The sequence below is a fragment of the Trichechus manatus genome, unplaced genomic scaffold, assembly GCF_000243295.1.
Source record: "Trichechus manatus latirostris isolate Lorelei unplaced genomic scaffold, TriManLat1.0 scaffold00196, whole genome shotgun sequence".
Taxonomy (NCBI): domain Eukaryota; kingdom Metazoa; phylum Chordata; class Mammalia; order Sirenia; family Trichechidae; genus Trichechus; species Trichechus manatus.
In genome coordinates this window covers 2,099,431-2,125,317 of record NW_004444132.1, presented here as the reverse complement: position 1 = coordinate 2,125,317, position 25,887 = coordinate 2,099,431, and the positions used below count along the sequence as shown (strand labels likewise).

Here is a 25,887-nt window from a genome sequence, read left to right as displayed (position 1 = left end):
CCCGTAGGGCTTACAAGGAGCTGCTGGTGGATTCAAACTGCCGACCTTTAGGTTAGCAGCCGAGCTCTTAACCACTACAACACCAGGACTCCCTCTATACACACACACACACACACACACACACACACAAGAAGCCCTGGCTGCGCAGTGGTTAAAGCCCTCAGCTGCTAACCGAAAGGTTGGAGGTGCAAACCCACCAGCCACTCCACAGGAAAGAGATGTGGTAATCTTCTTCCGTAAAGATTTACAGCTTTGGAAACCTTATGGGGCAGTTCTACTCTGTCCTATAGTGTCACTATGAGTTGGAATCGACTCAACGACAACGGGTTTATATCTATCTATATATGTGTGTGTGTGTGTGTGTGTATGTATATATATATGTATATATACATATGTATATATGTATATATGTATATATATATACAAAAAACATGCAAAAGCCGGAATCTGTGTAAGGTATAATCTGTCAGAGAAGGGAAACTCAAATATTTTCCACTAAAATGAGTGATAAAAAAGTGATAGGACTGCACCCTGTCAAAGGTGGAAAACTTGAGCGACCCGGAAAAACAAGGCAGTCCTGTTGAGTTCAGCTCTCACAGGTTTCACTGTATATATACATACATATCAAAAAAACCACACCAGTGTGTAGTGGTGCTTGAGTTGTGCAATCAAGGGTTAGGGCCAAATCTTACACTTCTTTTACATTTCAGTGTCTAACATAATATCTTTCTCATGGTATGCATACTATAAATATAGGTAGATAAATCTTGTATCAGTAAGCATCGATTTAAGAAAAATATAATACATCAATTATCTAATTCAATATATAAATACTGTATCATACACTGAGAAGTTACTACAAGTTCTTCTAGAGTAATCATTCTAGAAACGTGTGTTTTTTAAAGATGGAATCTTACCTTCAACAGAATAATGACAGGATGGATGCAGATTGATTTGTTCACTGCTCTTCACCTTTACTGGAGATAGTCCTGAATCAAAGGTTGAATTCAATCTTTCTTTGAAACTTTGTAGTTTTACTTTTTTTTTGTTAGAACCTGATGTCTTAGACATTTCCTCTCTCATCTTAGAAAATGAGTTCAATGCATTTGATTTAGAAAGTGGTGTACTCATAGCTTTTTTCCCTACTGGTAAAGAAAACTGAGAATAACCAGGAGATACAAATTCTTTATTTTTTGCTGCACCCAGTGGAAAAAGTGCAAGATTTGGACTCTGCTTATCTTTACTTGATTGGACAGTAATGGTTCTACTCATAAAACTTTCAACATGATCTCCTGGTATTAATGCCTGATTTGAAACACAGTTTGCATCACTTATCTCCTTAGTATCTAAATACTTTCCAGATAGATCATTTAGAAGTCTATTGTTATTTTTATCTGATGAATGTTCTAATATTTCATCATCAGAATCTTGACTACAAAATCCTAAATCAAAGGTAACAGAGAATAAATCCTTAGAGCAGTCGAAAGTGTATTCATCATTCTTCGGTTTTTCCTCATGTACATCTCTCAAACCTTCATGACGTTTCCTGTTATTAGTATCACAGATGATTTGATCTCGGTGTTCAGAATTATTGTCTAACAAAAGTTCATCAGAAATGAAGAACTGAGAGATTACTGCCATTTCACTTACAGCAGTTTTGTCTGACACACATAAAGGTTTGCATTTACTGTTAAAGGGAGAAAGCCTCACATCATTAAATTCTGTATTAACATCTTCAAACAATAGTATGCTCTCATCCTGATCAGTGGACAATACTGGGATGCCACTGTTATCAATACCATGATTCTGTTCTTTAACTAAATACGTTGAAGGACCAGTGTTTATTTGAACATGATTGTTAGGTACTAAGTTTTCATCTTGAATATCTTTATGTACTTCAACATTGTAGTCACAGCTGGTTGACTCATTACAAATTTTATCATTACTTGCATCATAAGGGCAACTTATTGCAGAAAGGTGATTATTATTAGAAGAGGGTAAGTTTAGTGAATTCAGTTCTAAATTCCATTGAGAATTTACAGCTGATGGTGATATCAAACAGGTGGACTTATCATTTTGTAAATGCTCTGTGTAGGGTAGGAAAAGTGATTTTTCAAGTATAGAACCCTTTGTGATTTCATATTCCAAATCTGAGAGTCCACTGAGGGGCGGAGGAGAATGAGATAAAAATTGCTCTACATTAGCTAGTACCTCTTTTGTCAATGAGTGACAATTATAAAATTGATCATCTGTTCTAGCTAAAGAAAGTTCATCTTCAAATGGAAGAAACAAGCTAGATGAAACTGATTTTTCATCATTGAAACTGTTATAGCCAGAATCTGAAAAATTTCCAGCAAATGAACTAGAAGATTTATTTGTAACCTTACACTCGGTTACTATTACACATGGCTGATTAACAACGTTTTCATTGGTAGTACATGTGGCAGCAACTTGATCTGTATCTGATGCCATTTTATCACCTGGTAGGTCTACCTGAAAAGTGTTTTCACTAGAATTTGCTTTGGTAGCAAAAGAATCCATAGCACCATCATTTTCTTTTTTATGCTGACCTTTTATCATTTCTTTAGAAGCTTTGTTCTTTAGAGAAACAATTTTAGTGGGTTTGATATGAGATAGTTTAAAAATTTCAGCACATTCTTCATCATATTCAGTCACTAAGGATGAACTGCCTTGATTTAGAGCCTTTGTAAATGAAGATTTCTTGTAATTAGTAAAGGTGTCATCAGCAAGAGGATTACATTCATTCCTGGGAACACTAAATGTTGAGCTAACATCTTCCATTTGTAAGTAAGATTTAATTTCCAGTTCATAGCTGCATTCTTCCTGTAAAGAAGAAAAATAAAAAAGTCATGAGGAAAAAAAACCCAAAGAAAGCCAATTCTGAGAAATGTTTAACACCATACTACAATATTTTCTAAGCAATATTACATCATCCAAATGACTTTAAATAGTTTTCTTTTATATCTTAAAGAATTATTCTGATAAATCAAACAAAATCATAAATGACACTACTGTAAAATTATTAAGTTATTTTAAATTCTGTTTTTGTTTTTTTTTTTTGGTATCCCTAATACTTAATACACAGAAGACACATGATTAACTATTTGTAAAAACAAATTTAATGACTATATTATAATAATAATACAAATAATAAGTTTTTTCATTTCTAACATTTAATCAAACAGTTATTCTGATAATTTCCTAAAAATAGTAATCCCATTAGATAGTTAAGAAATTAATATGTATTAATGAAAAACATACATAAAATCCAAAAACCAAAACCGCTGCTATCAAGTCAATTCTGACTCATACATACATAACGTTAAATTTACTCTCCTGATGACAGTAAACTAAAAACAGCTTTCAGAACCTCTGAAACAATGGTACCTGTATATCTCCTGGACTGTAGCTTGGAATATACTTCTATTTTTAACAAGGTCCCCAATCAGTCCATTAAGAACTCTTACAGTAAATTTCTACATTTTACTTATCTCCAAACTGGTAGCTAAAACTGCACGTCCCACCATCCTTTCTCTCTTAGTCCCCTGATTTCTCAGAATTTCTCTCCTACTTGCTGATTTAAGCAGTTAAACTCTGTAATTCGCATACCCATTGGTTTAGTAACACAAATAATCCTACCTAAAAACTTTAATCCCTTAGACCAGGAATCAAGGGGCACAGAACTTTGTACGCGTGTGTCCTTACTGTTAGCACCTTTACTGATCATGAAGTGCTGGCTAACGGGTTAAACCAAAAAACTCGTTGCCTTGGAGTAAATTCCAACTCATAGTGACCCTACTGGACAAAGTAAAACTGCCCTATAGGATTTCCAAGGCTGTAAATCTCTATGAAAGCAGACTGACACATCTTTCTCCCATGGAATAGCTGGTGGATTCCAATTGCCAACCTGTCAGCTAGCAGCTCAGCGCTTAACTACTTAAGGTATCCTATGGCTAAAGGGTTAGCCCTTCAAAATTTCTCCTTCAGAAGGAAGCAGCAAGTTGGATGTTAGTCTTCTAGGAATAACTGGGAACCTGGAGTATGAAAGAAGTGCAACTAAAATAAGAAATTACCAGAGATTATCTAAATTTAAAAAAAGTGCTTCCCATTTATTTGATTTTGAAAAGTAGGCAAAAGATAGGCTTTGCCCAACACTTCTTTCAGATCTCAGTCAAATGTTCAGTTAAGATGCCTTTTCTAGAGATGCTTCAGAAGTCGACAGGAATATATACTATGAAGTAACAATTGTCAAAACTGGAGAGTTTGAGTTTCCAAAATTACTTTAAATCAAGAAAACATTGGCAAACGAACATAAAGAGTGTACTTATATTCTACTGAGCCTACCAAGGGAGTTGCAGGAACGCTTTGATGACTAGGATAATGAACACACTAAAGACTAATGTGAGCAAAGTCTGTCTCCCTACTAGTATATATATGCTCTACGCAGAAAGAATGTTTTATCTGGTTTATTCACCAAGGTAGCCCCAGGGCCTAGAACAGGGAGTCTGGCGTATAGGAGGCACTCAATAATATGTATTAATGTGGTGGCACAGGTTCTGCTGGGCTCCACACCAATTACTTTATGCACATGTATTTATGAACAACGGCCAATAATAAAAATAATAGCCACAATCATGTACCAGTTACTGTTCTAAGTGCTTTACATATATTAAGACATTTAATTCTCACAACAGTCCTATGAAGTAGGTATTATAATTATCTCCATTTTACAGATAAAACTGAGGCACAAAGAGGTGATGTAACTCTCTCTCTCTCTCACTCACACACACACACACACACACACACACACACACACACACAATTAGTAAGAGGTAGACTTGGGATTCTAACTCAGGCATTTTGGATTTCGCATTCATAATGGGTTCACTATTCTAACTCTCTCAAGGAAGAACAATCAAGAATCAGTAATTCCCTAAACTACCACCAAGATACAAGACAGACATCAAATGAATTATGTGATAGAGACTATTTCAATAAATCCTAAGCTAACAAGAATCCTAAATTAACTACAAACAGTTCTCATAAATCATTAAGTATATTAAAGGTGTATTCTGGTTGGACTGTCAATATTTACCGATAATAATTCTCCCCTAATTAGTTAAGTCTATTGTGGTCCTAAGGCAGAAAACTAGTTCCTTAATGAGATTACAAGGAGCTGCATAGTAAAGGAAGGTATTTCTAGCCATAATTATTTATAAAAGAAAATATTTCTAGCCATAATTATTCATAATAATAATGACTTCAAATTAAGAAGAATAAAGATTAAGTATTCTAGTTTCACCATCATACCAGCAAGAGAAAGTTACAATAAAACCCTACCTCTTCATGTCGCATTCCTTCTATCATTTGCATAATACTTATAAAATGGTGGCATCGACCTGAATGGTCAACTTGATGGGTAGGAAGAGGATGATCTTGCCACACTCTCCATTCAGAGAGAGAGAGTTGATGAATTCCAATGTTTGGTTCTTGAGTCTTGATTAAACATTTGAAAAATAATAACGATAAAAACACATACACATACTGAGATTTCAGAAATGGATTTAAAAAAAAACCACTACCGATAATCAGCCTAAACATAATCTAAATAATTTGAATTCATATAGGTACTTTCAACTAAAATCTCAGGAGAAAAAAAGAAAATAATTTCAGAATATTTAAAGGTGTCCTTTTAAGTACATTCTTAAAATAATTTATATGAGTTACTACTTGAGCATCTTCCTGCTTACATAACTCCATGTTCTAAGCAAATACTTAAGAAAATGTTTGACTTCAAATCCACTATTTTCTAGATTTATGTCCTACAATCTAGTAAGAAAACACTCATAACCTCTCAGTGATACTGATCGCAACTCTTCATGCCTGCTGCCATTCCTCATTCTTCCTGTTAGTGAATAAAATACAAATTCTGATAGCCGTATACTTCAAGCCCATAAATCTTCTAAAAGAAATCTTTCCTGAGATTGTGTTCCCAGCAATCTAGGCATATATGCAACACTTGACCAATTCTCTTGGCAATAGTTAAGTTCACCAATAATTTGTTCATAATAAGCAAAATAAACAATAACATCCCATTTAAAGTTTTAACTATAATCTCAAAAAGAAAAATAAAAACCAGTTGTACAAAGATGCTCATGATAGCACAATTTATATTAGTAAAATATTGAAGAAAATTCCAAAATACATCAGAGAAACAGCCAAGCAAACTATGGTATACTGCAGAGTAAAGTGACAACAAGGTTGATTATGTCAATTATATAGATACATATATATTGTAGAAAGTAATAAAGGAAAAGCAGAACTTATGTAAACATCACAATAATGTAAAAATATATATGTAATATATGAAAATTTGTAGTTTTATAAACTTAGACTTCAACGATTATTTTTTGACACTGCTTTCATTCTTAGTTTTTTAAGCTGACATTCTCATTATGAACATCTCTACTCCCACAGCTATTGCATAATCATTATAAAGAGCATCTAAAAACATGTTCAACTTACTGATCTGAGTTCCTCATTTTGTAAAGATGGAAAATGAACTTGAGGCAATGTTATCTCCTTAATTTCATCACTGTCTCTTAACCTATAAAGTCTGTTCCATAATCTAAATTCTTCTTCTGATAAGGACCAATCTTTCTTTGAGTGACTCTGCCTCATTCCTAAAAGTTAAAAAAAAATTATTGGAAAGAGTTAAAAAAACAAAACAAACTAACAAAAAAAAAAAAACCTGCAAGGGAAACACAAAATACACAATATCAACTCAAATCCTCCACCTGTTTGTTTACCCATGTCTGTTAAACCACTATTCCTCAAAACTATTAGTCTTCATATAAAACTACTTCTTCTACAAATCTCCTAAGCTTCTCTCACTTCTTTGAAATTACTAGTGTGCCCTTCTGTCTAGGAGATAACCTTCTGGTAACAAATTCATTAACAGAACAGAACCAGGTAGCTAGGCTCTTAGTCCTGGCTTGTTTTGTACTCTCTCCATTCTTATTGCCTTAGAAGTAGTACCTCTGAGTTATGGCATTGGCAAGGAATGTTGAATATACCAGACTGCCAAAAGAACGAACAAATCTGTCTTGGAAGAAGTACAGCCAGAATGCTTCTTAGAAGCAAGGATTGCGAGACTTTGTCTCACATACTGTGGAAACGTTATCAGGAAGGATAGGTTCCTGGAGGAGGACGTCATGCTTGGTAAACTAGAGGGTCTGCAAAAAGGAGGAAGACCCTCAACGAGGTCGACGGACACAGTGGCTGCAACAACAGGCTCAAGCATAACAACGATCATGAGGATGGTGTAGGACCAGGCAGTGTTTCATTCTGTTGTACAGGGGGTCGCTATGAGTTGGAACCAACTCGATGGCACCTAACAACAACAAAGACCCGCCAGAAGCAGAGTGAGATAACTTACAAATGAAAACCAGTATCATGATTCTATCATAACAGTGCTGGAAAGGTTATTTGAGGCTTAAGAAAAAAAGACATCAAGACTAAAAAGAGTTTTTAGCTTAAGACTTAAGCAAATAGGGGAAAAAAAGGTGTGGAGGGAGCAGACCCACTGCTTAAAAACTAGCATAATAGTAGATAGTTTAAAAAATGTATAGCAACTTAATTCTTTTTGGCTTTCATAATATCCATAAAGGAAAACAATCATCAAACTCAAAAGAATAAGCAGTATAAAGCAGGAATTCTGGCCCAACACAGGTGACAGCAAAGGAAAAAAAAAAAGGTGACAATTAGGAACCAGGAAACTTCTGTCTGAGCTATTCTCAAATACTGTGTAAGAAGCTTTAACAAAAAATGGCTTTTCAGTATTTGTTTCCTCACCTGTGAAATAAGGGGTCTGTATTAAATGATCTCTCAAGTCTCCTTTTGCCAAAAGGGAAAGAGACCTTTTCCCTTCCCTTTCTTACAGTATTTCTAAGAGACAATGTTTGTAAAACCTTCATTCCTCCTTTTGATATGTATGTATGTACATATGCTGTTGTTGTTAGGTGTTCTCCAGTGGAATTCAACTGCCCCATAGAATTTGTTGTTGTTAGTTGCCTTCAGTCATTACAACTCAGAAAAATGTTTCTTAAGAGTCTAGGAGCCATCTCTTTGAAATGTAAACATCAAGGAAGATAGTGCCTCTATCTCCCTCTAGCAGTGTAGGCTAGACATTTTTCTGGGAACTGTCACCACTTGCTTGTCATAGAAATAAGTTTTATTATTCTTTTGGGTAAAGGCAACTCCTAACACAAATGGCTACCTCACTTACCAGATGAATTTGCGATGAACTATGAAAGAATGCATAGCAAATAGTACTGTCCTCTTACCTGAGGACAAGTTACTGTTATTCTTGAGAACATGTATCTAAAGGACTGTTAATTGCTTGGGGCTATAAATAAGGTAGAATTTCTTTCAGTCTTTGTCATATCTTAGTGAATTGCCTGTAATGCACATTGTAATCGAGTTTAATGCCTATTCGATAATGAAACTGCTTTCTTTCTTTTTTGTGGAGAGGTTTTCTGGGTTGGCAGGATATTTTTAATATTTCCCCAGTACTTGGTTTCTATCAGTCTCTGTACTGCTGGTGTGTCCTTTCCTTTGTCACATGAATAATCTTTTTGTACTTTCAAAACAGAATACTCACAGCATCCTAGAATGTACATTAAGTTTTTCAAAAAAAAAATATTATATGAAGATACGACTATCTGCTAACTAAGAACAGGGAAGGGGAATGCATGCCTCAAATGCAAAATTTTCTATTTACCATCCCTACAGGAAAAGAGGAGCCCTGGTGGTGCAGTGGTTAAGATCTCAGCTGCTAACCAAAGAGATGGCAATTTGAATCCACAAGCCGCTCCTTGGAAACCCTGTGAGGCAGCTCTGCCCTTGTCCTATAGGGTCACTATGAGTCAGAATCGACTCGATGGCAACAGGTTTGGTTTGGTTTTTGGTTATAGGAAAAGATAGATAACTTACGCTGCAAGCTCCGAGAAGGCTTCTCTGGTTCATAGACGCCATGTGTGATGAACATTTTGTGTAATTCTGGAGTGATTCCATCAGGAACCATTCGTGGACTTCCTTGGTAAAAATGAAGGACCTGCCTGTTACCTGAAATAGCTTTATAAATACTTCTTTTGTTGGACTGACTTTGATTATAAGTCTGCAAAAACAATTATAAAATGTCAAATTACATTATTTCTCCAATAATCCTTTAGCCATAACAAGCAATAATATTAGTTTTGGTTTCTTCTAAACATAGCCTTAAACCCTGATCTACTTAAATACTTAGAGAATAGAATTTCTGCTGTACTGAATTTTAAAACTTATCAGTAAGCCCATCTGATGAACTCCTGGTGAAAATCATTTTAAAATCCATTATTACAAAAGCTACCTTAGTAACTATGTTGCACAAGGGAAATAAATTTATCTAATGTCTTGTTGTTTTTGAATGAAGTTGATATTTGCATAAGTGTAAGGTGCTTTTTAAATTTTTATTAATTCCCTTATTTCAGCTTGTTACTTCATCTCTCTGCACTGCAGTTTTCTTATGTATACAGTAAGAAAAGCATTACTCACTCATGCACAATTGTTGGCAGAATTAAAAAAGACAAATGCACGTAAAGCACTTAGAACACTGCACAGCGCAGAGTAAGTGCTCATTAAATGTGGGCCAACATTACTATTTTATAAATAAGAAAACTAATACTTGAAAACAGAGGTTAAGTGGCTTGCCTAAGCTAACACAATTAGTTAGAACTCAACTTCCCTCACTGATAATAAATACATGGTCTTTTACAAGCTGCCAAACATTTCATTTATTGATACCATCTTATGGATAAGCTGGCTATTACATAAGAATAAGGTATAATTACATGAAGAGCATTAGGGAAAAAGAATTCATTTTTTGGCATGATTTTAAAAGCTATATAAAATTTTTTATGTCAATTTATGAAAAATATCACAGCAAATGAGAAGGTCTATAATGTGAAGCTATGTATTTGGCCCCTGAACCAGTCCTATCAAGTTACAAAAGTTAGTTAACACTCTAGGTAACAAACACAAAATAATTTTATGTACCATATCACATTTAGGAAGGCGTACCACACAAGATTGTTAAAAAATATGAATATAACTGAAGACTCCTACAATTTAGAATAAGTATCAGAAGATTTATCTGTAAAGGGCCAGAAAATAAATATTTTAGGCTTTACAGGTCATACGCTATCTCTGGTGTATATTCTTTCTTCTTCCTTTTTGTTTTCCCCAATCTTTCAAAATGTAAAAACCATTCTTAGCTCATTGTAGTTTTAAAAAAGCAACAAACAAAAGCAGGTCTTAGACGCACAGAGAGATAGTAAAGCAAAGTACCCATAACCTGTTGCCGTCGAGTCAATTCCGGCTCATAGTGACTCTACAGGACAGAGTAGAACTGCCCTACAGGGTTTCCAAGGAGTAACTGGTAGATTCGAACCACCAGCATTTTGGTTACAGCCTGAGGTCTTAACCACTGTGCCATCAAGGCTCCAAAAGTAAAGTAACACATGTTAATTTTTGTAATCTTAGGTGCCTCTGAATTAATACGAAGTACTAAAATATGTTTCTTTATATGGATAAAAACTGTGAAACTGAATCTGGGTAAAAACTCCCTTAATTACAAGAATAGTTAGACTCCAACAGAAAGGGGGGGAAAAGATCAACCACAATTACCTAACAAATTGTTTGGACTCAATGCTAAAATAAAAGGTCAATATTTGTCTTGTGGCCATCTTTCTCCAATGTGAAGTATCATGTCATGTTTCTGCAAGTCTACTTACACGTTCTTCTCGTCCTTCAGCTAGGATAACAACAATCCTGCCTTGACGTTTGCGGCCGGTTCTACCCATTCGTTGTACAAGACGAACTGGGCTTTTCTGGGCATCAAAACATATTATAAGATCAACTTCCCCTATATCCAAGCCTTCTTCACCAACACAGGTAGAAACCAATGTGTTGTAACCACCATCACGAAACCGTTTCACTACCTAAAATAAAAATGATTTAAAATTAACTAGAGTAATTGTAAGAATTATAAATCAACGTATTTTTTTCCACTCTCCCCAAAATGGTGAAATCAGATTAAAAATCAGCATTAAGGATATCACTGAATAGGAAAGGAGGTCGCAAAATGGCAACATAAGCCAAAAAGAATTACCAGAAAATGGAAAACGCAATCCTAATTCCTTTGCTTTTAATAATGGTTACGATGCGAAAAGGGTTTGCTAACAATTTACATATGAATGAGAAATTCTAGGTGTTTGGGGTTTTTTGGGTTTTTTTTTTTGGCACCAGTTGAAAGAAGGGGCAAAGGGGAGGTAAATAACCTAGGGTAATTATTTCCATTTATTATGTCCTAGACCTAGATGTACAGTTATATGTAACTAAAATAAGAATGTTTTATTACTCCTAGAATTCATATCTTACCTTTTATACTGCCATTCCAGGATTTCTCTCTGATCAGTTTAATGAAACTACAATAGCATGAGAATGAGTTAAGGAAAAAAATCAGTGAAGCATCTTGAAAAACTTCCTAAAGCCTTATAAACTTAGTTCTCAACTGCTCTGAGCCTCAGTTCCCCCATATATATCAACACCAACCTTGCAAGTTTATATATGGCAAAGTGGTGGTAGTAATAATTATGTAAGATAATATCAATGGATAGATAGAGAATAGGAACAAAAATTAAAAGATGGTATTCCAGGGGAATAAGTCACGCATTAGACTAATGCGTTTATGAATGTCTATTAAAATAAAAGAATGCCTAAACAAAATGTCTAGTATGAAGGACCTAATATACAAAAAGTAAACTTTAGGAGAAAATGTTACAGGAGTACACACAAGAAAGAAATATGAACTGTACCAAATTATAAAAGATAGTTATAGACCCATCGTGAAAGACCATAAGGGCCTTTTCAAGCTCAAACATCCTACTCCTCTATAAGTATCAAGAATGAATAACTGAGACAAAATATAATTAGATGAAGAGCTGAAATGGCTTATAATAATAATGATAACTACTATGTACGAGAAGATGCTATGTGCCAGGTACCATACCAAACGCTTTACGCATTAGTTACCACTCCCAACAACTCTATGAGGTAGATATTACCACCCCAATTTATCAGAGAAAGAAACTAAGGACCTGAGAAGTTAAGCTACATGCCTAAATTCTAACTAATAATTGTCACCACGTGAATTTAGGTCTGATTCCAAAAACGTATAATCTCAATCCTTAAACTAGTTCTAACGTTAAAAACAACAACCTTAAAAATAGGAATAATAAATATAAACTTATCATGTTAAGTTCCCTTATAAAACGCTTCCAGTAGCACGGGTCAAACGATTTTCCTTTAATATGGAAAACTTCAGAGTACACGGAGAACCGATAGTCATGATTAAAAGTTAATTCAGTTCCTTTTGGAATCTGTAATGACATTAAGCCAAGGAAAGAATGACCTAATATTACCTGTATGTAGCTTAATAAAACAGGTGTCCTTTTTTGCCCAGATCAAGAAAAAAAATGGGCCACGGTGCTAGAGATGTAAAAAAACAGGAATGTCAAACAATTTCCTTTTTGGTTAACATGCATAAACTAAACTGTTACTTATTTGCCCAAGATTGCTATAAAACCATCAAGAGTTTGGAAAACAAATATGAACCAGAAATTATTTAATCACTTACTCTTTTCTCTGATACATTAACTGGATAGTAAGTCTAAATACTCTTTGAATACAATTTCTTCATATTAAATCCTTAGTTTTGTGTTGTCTATAAAGCCACAGACAAAAGTCTTTAAATAAATTAATATTTGATTCTTCCCAGTAAAAATGTACGCAGTTATCATGGGTATACACTTATGAAGCAGACAATCATTAGCTACTAACAACTGACAATGATAAAATCCTTATTTTCTAGTAACAAGGCTAGAAAATGAAAGATGGTATTCCAGAGGAATCAGTCATGCTTTTGACTAATGCTTTATGAATGCCTATTAAAATAAAAAAATGCCTAAACAAAATGGCTAGTATGGAAGTAGCTATGGTAGTTAATTTTCTAATTTATTATTTTCCATAATACCAGATTTTATAACCATTACACTGAATGCTTAAGAGAGAGAAGGAAGGAAAGGAAAAGACACTGTTCTAACTCACAGAGTTAACTGAGTTAGAGAAACAACAAGCAAGATATACAACTGCCTATTCGATATCTCCTCTGAAACTTAAAATATCCAGTATTCAATTAACACCGCCAAACTGGCCCTGATCCCATGTTTCCAATTTCCATGCAGGATACCACTATCATTCTGGTTTGGCAGGTTGAAAAAAACATACGAGTCATCCTTGATAACTCCTTCTGCCTTACAACTTCATATACAATCCATTACCAAGTTTTGTTAAACATCTCTCAAATCCATCCTCTTTTAACCACATCCATAACACCAAGCAATCTTCAAATCTTGTCTACACTACTTTGACAGCCTCCCAACAGGTCAAGGTCAGGGTCAGGTGTATGGTTAGAGACCTAGAACTCTGGATGATCCACGCAACACCCTTATCCTCCTATCCTCAATACTCACAGGCCTCACCATCTGTCCTGAGACCAGCAAGACCGACTTCATTGTGTTTTTTCCTTAGTTATGTCAGTCACTACAAGCAGCCCAGAACTCCAGATCATCCCTCATCTCGCAGACTCTAATCCCCATACAGCTGTATATATCTCCATTACTGACCTCATTCTCTACTTCCCCTAAAACAATATTTTCATCTTCTTGCTCTAAGTGAAATTTGGTCTCCCATGAGGGCACTGCTTTCCCTGTAGTGGTTGCTGCTTGCTCCTTCATAACTCATACTGTTGGGCTTGAGGTCAGTAGGTATCCTCCCTGCTTCTCCTGCCACTTTCAAACTCTCCTCCCTAACTCTTCCCACAACACTTCCCAACTTAGACCTAACATCAAACTGTACCACTCACTACTCCTATTGTTGTCATCTACTGACCCAACAGGTCACTTTCCCTCATTTCTCTAACAGTTAACTCCTAACTTGCTTTTACTCTTTTCAACACTGATTCTGTCAGAATTCTTGCTGATTTTAGTGTCCATATAGATCATTCTTCCTGGCCTAAGAGTCCCCAGTCTTTCTCCTACAGTAAGGTAGCACTTATTTCCTATTCACTCCCAGAATATCCTAGACTGATAACTGCTATCCCTTCAAAATCTCAATTTTAAGCATTAGTCTCCTAAAAACTAACCTCTTGCTTTTACAGCCTTCTAGTGCCTCAATTCTAACAATTCTCTGACCCCACCAGGACTTACAATGCAATTCATCCTACCATCTTCTCATTGCTTACCCTTTACCCTAGCTTAAATTCCACTCTCTTGCATATAACTTCAACTCCCTTTCTCCTCTCTCACTTAATATTCCCCTGGCCAAACTCCAACACTGGGTATACATAACACTAGATAGATGGCCGAAAGGACACTTATTTACAGTATGAGAGCTAAAACAAGAGGCAGAACGTCACTTCACTTGTCCTCAGCTTGGAATGTGCATATTAGGCAACTCAAATTTTCACTAATCTACACATGTACGCAAATACCCCATGAATATTGATCAATTTTAGCAAGTAGGTGAATTTGCAAACACAAAATCTATGAAAAATGAGGACTGACTATATATTCCATTTTTTATTCAACATCTCTACTTGATGTTTAAAACAGTGCTACTCAAAGAGTAGTCCACTGAGTGCAATCAAATGAATCCAATGTAATTCCACTCCAATTCAATTCCTTTTCTTCTATCAACTACACATGCAAGAATTCAATTCCAACTCAAATCCATTCAATTCTGTTCCTAACTGCACATAAAGTCTTCCTCCTCTGACCCTAACCACTAGAGCTAAGTCAGATCTCACAAATTAAAGCGCACAGTCTTCCAGACTGCCAAGTCTGCCAAGACTTCAGACACCAGCCACAAGCTTGGGGATCCCCAAGCCGCCCTCAACATCTGACCTGCTGGCTACAAAGTCAGGGCTTTAACCTACCCCCTCAGGTTAATAGTCACAAGTTTGGGAGCCCCTACTCCACCGACTTGCCAGCTCACTGCTCCCTCTGGTTCGATAATTCACTGGAATGACTCACAGAAGTCACAGAAAGTGCTATACTTAACAACTACAGTTTACTTGTAGGAAAAAAAGGTACAAATGAAGAGACACATAGGGCAAGATCTGGGAGGGTTTCCAACATGAAGCTTCCATATCTTAAAAAGGGATGTGCCTCCCACCTACATGCATCGATGTCTATCACCAACCAGTAAGTCCATGGAGTTTCCATGTCCAGAGCCTTTAGTGGGGCCCCATCATGTAGGCATGATTGACTGAATCATTACCCAATGGTAGAACTCAAACTCCAGACCCCCTCCTTTGAGGTTGGGCTGATATCACCTGATGGGTATTTCTGGGATGGCCAGGACCCACCCAAGAGTCATCTCATTAGCATAACCTATTAAGTAGGTGTGGTCTGAAGCCCTCATCAAAGATTCCAAGGTTTTGGAGATTATCTCTCACTAACCAACGACAAAGACCAAATTCTTGGGGTAAAGTTAATTGTAAACCCCACATCCATGAACTGGTACAGGTCCACAAACTGTTTATTACGGTCAACAAGTACAAAAATTGACAGTAAGGGTTTAGAAACTTGACAGAATAATTTGTGGCACAAACGGTTTAGCTCTTGACTACTAGCTGAAAGGTTGTTGGTTCAAACCCACCCAGAGGCACCTTGGAAGACAGGCTCGGCAATCTGCTTCCAAAAGGTGACAACCTTGAAAACTCTATATAGCAGTTCTACTCTGCACACATGAGGTCGCCATGAGTTGGAACTGACTTGACGGCAACTAACAACAACAATAATTTTTTTAAAAAACTGGTCTTGACTTCGTTTTTCATTAATTTTTCTAAGAATTCATTTTTATTGTATCTTTCAAAAGTTATCAGTCTGTGACATATGGGGAGAAATAAATTGATCCTTCATTAGTTTTGATAGTTTCAAAAGCACTAATCTAATGGGCATGTCAAAGTAATGCATCTGATATTCTTTTAATATGTAAATCAGACCCTGATTGTCCTCTGCTCCAAACTCAAGAGAGTGACTTCCCATCTCACTCAGAGTAAAAGTCAAAGTCATTAAAATGGAAGTGGCCCACAAGGTCCCCCATTTTCTCTATGACTTTATCTCTTATTTCTAAATAAATGAATAATTTAATTTGATTATTTGCATGAATGCTCATTTTTAGAATAAAACTGCTATTATGAAAGCAATTATGAATAGGAATAATAAAAATATTCCCACAGAAATTTTGGCATACATAAAAATATTATTGACATAAGTTAGTAAAGGATAATGTATAAATCAATAAGGTTTCTTATGATTAACTGATGAACTCAGGAAATAATGACGTTAGGCAATATGGAAATTGGCCAAAGATGAGGTTGGGTACTACGGATATTTCAAATAACAAAAATGTTTGACCTCAAGGCAAAAATCCACTTTAGTTTCCATTCAGATATAAATGGCAAGAATAGTAATAATCACACACTAGATGGCTGGAACCCTTTAAAGTAACTATGATCAGACTTGACATTGAGTAAAAGTGCCATCATCTTCAGACTCGGGAAAACCTCCTAGACCTTCCCACCAGATCCAGTCAGCTTAAACAGATTCTTTGGAGTGCAGTGAGGACAAGTATAAAAGTCACTGAAAGAAGTGGAAAGGAATTATGAATATGAATTATCATCTACTAATGTCTACAGAATCAAGAAAGGATCTGTCAAAATAAGTTAATCATTAAAGACATATCTAACGGTCGGTGACTACTCAAGTGTAGATCTATAGCTAATCTGCAAAAACCTGCACACAGTTTATAAAAATCAATAGTGTAAAATTTCCCTCAATGTACATTATATACATAGCATGTAGAAAACTTATGACTTCTTATAGAGGGCATAAGGTTAGCTTAAATACCACCATGTTTCCCTGTGACCATACTTTTAAAACAAGATTTTAAATAATCCAAAAAAAGCAGATAAACTCATTATTTGTTTGGAAAAAATTATTAAAATGACTCAAAATAATTAGTATACCTTTACTGAAGGCTCTACAGTGTGATCTCACTCAACACTCACAGTAACCCTATGAAGTGTCCTTATAGATAAGGAAAACTTAGGCACAGGAAAAAAACAAAATTTGTAAGTGATAGAGCCAGGATTCCAACATAAGCAGCATTCCAGATCCTTTCTGATTAACCATTTCACTTTATATTAGTTTATTTTAAAAGTTTCAAAACCACAAAGACACTTTTTTGGGTCTTTAGAAATATGCCTATATTTATTTACACATTTACTATAAAATTTTCTTTACGAAGTAGCCAATTGATTGACCAGTGAGTTAAAACAAAGAAGGCATCAGTGCAAAGCTAATCAATTTTATTTTCATTTTCATTACCTCCAAAAATAATTACCTCTACTTGCTCCTTGTGGGTAAAACCCTTCATGGTTTTCCCTGAGGAATGGCCAACAAAAGTCATTACTTTAATTACTGGCTGATGTTGAAAAAGCATTTCTGCAATTTCTTGAACACTATCTCGAAATGATGAGAAGATCATAACTCTGGTCTCATCACATTTCTTTTCAGAGGTGTTTTGATCTGTATAACAAAAAAATCTTAATTACGAACTTTTCTAAAAGCACATAAAGAAGAACTAGTTTAAAAGACAAGCTTGAAACTATATACTAAACAACAATTATTCTTCCAAAAAATTTAAGACATCTTGAGCTTTTCCTGGTTTTCCCTCTACCTTCTCTAATAATTTTAATAATCTTGGCTCCTGCATCTCTCATTGGCTGTCATAAAATAAAATTCTAAACAAATAAGAACTATCTGAATCACTTTTGACCAGTCCTTTGATTCATACGAAAACCCTGGTGGTGTAGCGGTTAAGAGCTATGGCTGCTAACCAAAAGGTCAGCAGTTCAAATCCACCAGGTGCTCCTTGGAAACCTTACGGGGCAGTTCTGCTCTGTCCTATAGGGTTGTTATGAGTTGGAATCAACTTGACACAATGGGTTTGGTTTTTTTTGATTCATATATGATTCCTGTTATCTTACCGCCTTTACCTTCTGAGACAGACAAAAGCAAAGAACTACAAAGCTCCTACTAATTTCAAAAATCTTTCCTTTCCTTTCTGTTCCCTAAATGCATATCTTAAAGCAGGCTATGGCATTCTGTCACTGAATCTATTATACTTTCAAATTCTCCAAAGGTAACTGCAAATTATACCCTCCAGTCATCACAAAGCTGTTCCCCATGTCTCTGTACTTAGAAGGCAATGATGGTGTTGTTAGGTGCTGTTGACTCAATTTCAATTCATAGTGACCCCATGTGACAGAGCAGAACTGCCAGGGTTTCCAAGGCTATAATAATCTTTACTAAAGCAGGCCTCATGGAGCTGCTAGGTGGGTTCTTACTGCCAATCTTTCAGTTAGCAGCTGTCTTAGTTATCTAGTGCTACTGTAACAGAAATACTACAAGTGGGTGGCTTTAACAAACAAATTTATTTTCTTACAGTTTAAGAGGTTATCAAATTCAGGGTGCCTTTGCTCTAGGAGAAGGCTTTTCTCTCTGTCAGCTCTGGGGGAAGGTCCTGTCTCTTTGAACTTCTGCTCCTGGGCAATATTCATGTGACTTGGCCTCTCTCTTCCTCCATCTCTGATTCTTTTGCTTGCTTGTTTAATCTTTCTTATATCTCAAAAAAGATTGACTTAAGACACACCCTAAACTAACACTGTCTCATTAACAAACAAAACCCACTCCAAAGTGTGATTACAAACACAGTTACAGGGGTTAGGATTTACAACGTATATTTTTGAGGGTCATAATTCAATCCATAACACTGTCTTACCTCTAACTGTATTTCTAGGTTATCACAACCATTCCTGAGACTCCCAAATTCATTAGTATATGTGTAAATATATATATTTTATACACATATATAGCCCAGACCTTTTTTTTGAGATCCAGATTCACATATTCAATGCCTACTTGACATCTCCACTTAGATGTCTCAAAAGCATCTCAACATGCTTTTCTTTCTTCTCTATGGGCTTCTTAATGTTCTCTTTGCTCATATAATAATCTGCAAATACATACACATACACACTCAAATGATTCATTTTTCCCCTCATACTCCATATCCAATCCATCAACATATACTGTTGGCCACAACTTCAAAAAATATCTAGACTCTAACCACTTCTCATCACTTCTACCACTACTGCCTTCATGCAAACCACCATTATCTGGCAATCATCCTAAACTATTATAATAGCCTCTTAACTGGTCAATATCTATGCTTCACAAAACTACCAGAGTGATCTTTTAAAAATCTAAGTCAGATCATCTCACTCTGATACTCTAACCACCTCCGTAAGGGTTACACAAAGCACAAACATTCATAGAATAAAATCCAAAGTCCTTACCTTGGTCTACAAGTCATGTAAGAGCTAACCCCTTGCCACCTTTCCAACCTCCCCTTGTACCACTCTTCCCCTCATTCACGCTGCTCTAGCCACACTGGCCTGTTTAACCAAACCAAACCAATTCCAACTCTCGGCAATCCCATGAGTGTCAGAATAGAACTGTGCTCTATAATGTTTGTGGTGGCCGACTTTTTGGAAGCAGATCACCAGGTCTTTCTTCCAAGAAGCCTCTGGGTGGATTCAAGCGGCAATTGTTTGGCAAGCAGTGGAGCACTTGACCATTTATACTACCCAAGGACGACTGGCCTGTTTACTGGTCCTTAATCATACTGTACACTCTACCTCAGGGCCTTTAAATCTGTAATTCCCTCTGCCTAGAATAATTCTCCCTCAGAAATCCACAAGGTTTGCTCCCCCACTTCCATCAGGTACTAGCTCAAACATAACCTGAGACAACGGACAGGCCTTCTCTAACCACTATCTGAAACAGTACGCCTCCATGACTACCTTTTTTACCTGTTATTTTTCCCTACCATTATATTATATATTGTTCCACTGTTTCCCCTGTATTGCCCTAGACTTACTTTTCTTTTTTCACGTAATACCTTATTCTTAACGTTCTCACTACTCCCTTTGCCCCCACCTACTACTCATTGCCACTGAGTCGATTCCGACTCATAGTGACCCTGTAGAACAGAGCAGAACTGCCCCATAGAGTTTCCAAGGCTGTAATCTTTACAGAAGCAGACTGCCACAACTTTCTCCCTTGGAGCAGCTGGCGGGTTGGAACTTTTCAGTTAGCAGCTGAGTACTTAAACCACTGTGCCACCAGCGTTCCTTCCTTGCCCCTATCCTCGAAAAATTTCTCAAAAGCTTTTGTACATTCATTATCCAGCACAATTAAAAGCCCACTTTCTCCATAAGAAGTGTTAGCACAAACTAATTAATAAGTGGGAATTTTTAGCTCTTTTAATAACTCTGTCTCATCTTGAAACGAATGAACATGACCTACCATTCCATGACTTGAAGTGTTCAACTATAACTTCTTCTAATTTCTTTAGTTTTGGATGACTATAGAAAAATTTCTTATCTTTATCTCCTGTCCCAAAAAAAAAAAAAAAAAAAAAATTACTATATTCTTTCTACATGCAATTACATTATACATTAAGTTGTCCCTCCTTTTCAAAATTGATATGTTAAAACTTTTATTCTCTTAATTTAAGCAAAAAGTAGCATCTGCATAGCATATAAGCCTTACTGTAAAATAAACTTTGAGGGTTTTTGTAAATTTCATTGAGAGAGAATCCAAATGGGAATCATCAACAAAGTATAAAAGGAAAAAAAGCCACATATTTAGTTAGGTTCTAAATCAATTTTTGGTAACTCTGAGAGTTTCCACTACCAGTAACAACAATCGTCATCTATTATAAAGTTTATAAAGTCCTTGGATATATATCAGCTCATTGAATTCTAACTTAAAGAATAAAATCTTTAAGCATTTAACAGGTCTGTTGCTACAAAAATATAAGTAATTATAAATAGACATGTGGGAAAATGGAGCAAAATTTCAAAATTAATCTTGATAAAGAGAAATAGCATAAAATTTCAAAAAGAGAAACCAGACCTTTTCGGAGAGCAGAAACACCACTTGCTGAAGCACTACATGTATCTGCAAACATGCACTCTAGGTGATTATAGAGTTTCATGAAGTCTTCATTTCGGACAAGTTCATTTTTTGTCCGAGTCATTCCTTTATAAATTAAGAAAAGGTTTTCCAAATAAGTAAACTTAAGAGCTAAAATAATCAAATTTATTAAAAAATTAATTTTTAGCAGTAAATGCAAGTTCTTCCAATTTAAACATGAAAACCAGCCCATTCTTTTCCAGTTCCACGTACACATATGTATTAATGAATGGTTTTCTTTTTTCCTGAAATTTATCAAAAACAAACACGGCCATTTGCTACATATTAATTCCATTGCTTTTTAAAAGTAATAAAGCATTTTTCAATAAAACAAAACTGTTCAATATGCGTCTTTAACCAAAATAATACATGGCAATATTTCTTTAAATAATTTCACATACTTTACCTTTAGTTCCATCCATAATTCCACAAAGGAATAAATATAATGATCTCATTCCCATTTGCTGCAATAATTCATAACCATGAAATAAACTAATACAAATAGCAAATTCTCCCTCGATTATGCCTTGTTGTAGTCCCTAGAAAAAGAAGTATATACCAAATTTAACCAAAGAAAGAAATGAAGACATCTACTTCCAGCCCAACTGGTCAGGCCAATAGTCAGTTTAACATTTACAATATAATTGAAATGATCATAATAATTATTTCCTTCTATACTGATTAAAACTGATCACTTCCATTGAATGTCGTATTATAGGGTGCTGCTGTGGAAAAGTGCCAATATTTTTCATATAAATTCTCTTTATTTTTTCTTTAATAGGAAACAAATTTTAAAGGGAACAAGGGGAGTAATATTTGTCATATACTGTTTCTCTTTATATGTAAATTGTTAGCTGTATACAGATTTGTTTGTTCTTCAAAAATATTTAATAAGCACCTATTACGTATCAGGTACCGAGCTAGATATTTGGGATACAATGGAAAATAAGCCCCATATGGGTCTGTCATCGCAAACATTTCTGGCAATCAGAACAAATATTTAATAAGTATTTAACACCAACATTTAACTCCAAGCATACATGTCAAAATAGTACCTGGCACTGAGCAACAGACACTGCTTTCAGCATATTACTTGTACAAATTCATTTAATCTTAACAAGATCCCTAGGAGGTAGGTACTGCTTTTATGCCCAGTTTACAGATAAGGAAGCTCACACAACTGGAAAGTACTAGAGCTAGTATCTGAACTCAGGGAGTTTGGTCCAGAGTCCTTGTGCTTTTCACCACTTTACATACTGTCTCTCATGGAAAAGTGAAGTACACAGTCCTTTTCTAGAAGCACATAACAGGTGTATCTAAATGATACAATAGTTTTAAAAGAAGAGTACTGAGAATATATTTTCATTATTTCCTTTATCCGGACGAAGACTTTTGTTCTCTGCCTCACACTTTCAATAGCATTTAACCAGTACGTATAACATGGGCATTCATGTGAAAAAGACCTGGTGATCCGCATCCATAAAGTTACACCCAAGAAAATCCTATGGGGCAGTTCTGCTCTGTCATGTAGGGTCACTGTAAGTCAGATCAACTCAATGGCACACAACAACAACAATATAACATAGGCATTCAGTGACAGTCATTTTAAATGTTTCCAGGATAATGATAAATGTCCTAAAATGGCACCCTAATTACCTGAAGGAACCTTGGTAGCACAATGGTTAAGAGCTGGGCTGCTAACCAAAAGGTCGGCAGTTCAAATCCACCAGCCGCTCCTTGGAAATCCTATGGGGCAGTTCTACTCTGTCCTATAGGGTCGCTGTGAATCAGAATCGACTTGACAGCACACAACAAATTACCTGAAAGGGTAGAAGCACCTCCCTGCAAAATATAAACTCTCACCAGTAAAATTAAGTTCAACAGGTTTAAATTTACTATTTTAAATTTCAATGAGCCTTTAACTCCTAGCAGAAATTAAAACATATGTTAGTAAACCAACCAAACCAAACCCTGTTGCCATTGAGTCCACTCTGACTCATAGCGTCCCTATAGGACGGAGTAGAACTGCGCCATGAAATATACTGCAATCTCACAAAAAAAGGCTTACTTAGTGGTCCCCCTAAATACTACAGGACAAAGCCCACATTTCTTGTTCTAACATTAAAAGCTCACTCCCATGCGGTCACAACCTAGATTAATGATCTTATCTGACTTCCTCAATCCTATACCCCAGTCACATTGTTTGCTCAATGTCTTCCTCATGTCTTTGTTCGATTGCCTCTATTCTTTTGCACATGCATTCCCTCTCAGCTCAAAGAATAACTCAGTGCCTTTTTGTGCTTGTGAGCTTCTCTTCTGACATTGTACCTAGCCTAGTGGATATATTCCTATTCATCTAACTATTTTTTCCTGTGACAATTGAAAATCAGTCACTTACTGTGATGAGTCCTCTAACCTCTGGTATAGAGAATAAGACAAAATGTTCTAGGTTAGTTAGTTAGAAAAGTTAATTAGAACATAGCCCCTCATGGCCCTATGACTGTGCAATTTAGAAAGGGACTAAAAGACCAATTCTCTATTAAAAGTTAAAAGATAAATTTAATTCAAATCATTAAATGGTAATCTTGCTATATTTTTTCATGCTTTTATAATCTATATAAATCATATCTGAATTCTTAATGAGCTAATGTTTAACGGTAAAATTCAACATATACAAAAACAAAACAAAACAAAATTAAACATAACAAACAAAAAAATTATTTACATTTCATCCTGGTCCTGAGTAAAAATTTAATCTATCATCAAAATATATTCAGAATTACCTACCACAATATTTGGAGATGGGTTTTTCCTAAATTGATCTCTTGCCAGAATTAGCTGGTATTTTGTAAGGTTGGGGATATCCCGTCTCATCAAAACATTCCTTTGAATCAAAGAAGTGGCAAATGCTTCCAAAATCTGCAAATTTAAACTTTTTTAAAAAGTATATTTTTAAATACGATCATTTCCTTACATATTAAAATAGGAGTTATACAGCATTTTCAATTTTCACTGACTCCAGACTTCCTGGAGCCATGGAGGGTAGATGAATCCCTGAAACTACTGCCCTGAGATAATCAGTCTTTAAATCTTAAACCAAAAATATCCCCTGAAGTCTTCTCAAAATCAAACAATAGTTTAGCTTAACTGGTAAAAAAGTCTGCCTTGAGCATTATGCTCTTTTAAGAACTATTTACACAGGATCGAACGGGTAACTCCAACTCAAAAGATTAGATAGGAACCTCAGAGAGAGGAACAACTCAGAAAAGGTGGCTGAGAATGGCTGCACAAATAGAAGAATGTAATGTCACTAAACTGTACATGTAGAAACTGTTAAACTATTGTATGTTTTGCTGTGTATATTCTCAACAATAAATTTAAAAAACTGCAATTACATAAAAAATAGGAGTTCTATATTAAAAAGTTTGTCTTAAAATGAATTTTTAAGTAAACACAGCAAAGATAATAATAAAATTTTAAAGCACTTGACATCTACCCTAGATAATATCCACATAAGAGTCAGCACAAGCTATTATTAGATCCGACTATAATTTAGGAACACATTTGTTTATGTTTATTTCTTAACTCCCCTTCTGCCTCCTGACTGCCCCCAGCACTCACTGTAATCTAAGCACATGAAAAGAGGGCCTCTGATTTCTTCACAGGCATTCAGTGACAGTATGTTGCATCCTCAGTGTCTACAATAGAGTCTGGCACACAAGTCCTCGGTAAAAATTTGTAGATGGTTCAATAAATCAAAAGGTAGTGGGTATATTTAATTTTATTCCTTGATTCCTTCTTTCAACAATATTTATTGAGTACCTATTATGTTTCTCTGAAAGCAGAGAATACCAGGAAGATGTTTACCTGTGTTTTATTGACTATGGAAAGGCATTCAACTGTGTAGATCATACAAATTATGGATAACAATGTGAAGAATGGGAATTCCAGAACACTTCATTGTGCTCACACAGAACCTGTACATTGAGCAAGCGGGAGTCGTTTGAACAGAACAAGGGGATACTGCATGGTTTAAAATCAGAAAAGGCATGCGTTAGGGTTGTATCCTTTCACCACACTTATTCAATCTGTATGCTGAGCAAATTATCCAAGAAGCTGGATTATATGAAGAAGAATGCCACATCACGATTGGAAGAAGGCTTATTGACAACCTGTGATATGCAGATGACACAAACTTGCTTACTGAAAATAAAGAGGACTTAAAGCACTTACTGATGAAGATCAAAGACTACAGCCTTCAGTATAGATTACACCTCAATATAAAGAAAACAAAAATCCTCACAACTGGCCCAATAAGCAACATCATGATAAACGGAGAAAACACTGAATTTGTCGTGGATTTCATTTTACTTGGATCCACCATCAACACCCATGGAAGCAGCAGTCAAGAAATCAAACGACATATTGCATCAGGCAAATCTACTGCAAAAGATCTCTTTAAAGTATTAAAAAGCAAAGATGTCACCTTGAGGACTAAGGTGCACCTAACCCAAGCCATGGTATTTTCATTCACCTCATATGACTGTGAAATCTGGACAATGAATAAGGAAGACCAAAGAAGAACTGATGCCTTTGA

The 25,887-nt window shown here is 35.6% G+C and overlaps 1 protein-coding gene across 7 annotated transcripts in view; it reads right to left on the bottom strand.

Moving 5' to 3' along the window:
• Positions 1-25,887, bottom strand: part of FANCM (FA complementation group M) — a 63,582-nt gene that overhangs the window by 28,730 nt on the left and 8,965 nt on the right. For 4 of the 7 annotated variants that reach the window (XM_023741990.1, XM_023741991.1, XM_023741996.1 and 1 more), the window contains 10 exons: positions 24,078-24,209; positions 21,697-21,829; positions 21,231-21,356; positions 20,619-20,705; positions 17,590-17,774; positions 10,854-11,060; positions 9,016-9,199; positions 6,547-6,704; positions 5,362-5,517; positions 918-2,844 (listed from right to left, as the gene is read on the bottom strand). In XM_023741990.1, coding sequence (XP_023597758.1) covers positions 918-2,844; positions 5,362-5,517; positions 6,547-6,704; positions 9,016-9,199; positions 10,854-11,060; positions 17,590-17,774; positions 20,619-20,705; positions 21,231-21,356; positions 21,697-21,829; positions 24,078-24,209 — 3,295 coding nt within the window. Of the gene's footprint in view, positions 1-917; positions 2,845-5,361; positions 5,518-6,546; positions 6,705-9,015; positions 9,200-10,853; positions 11,061-17,589; positions 17,775-20,618; positions 20,706-21,230; positions 21,357-21,696; positions 21,830-24,077; positions 24,223-25,887 lie in introns of all 7 variants that reach the window. The other 3 variants (XM_023741992.1, XM_023741993.1, XM_023741994.1) reach the window with 1 other exon arrangement.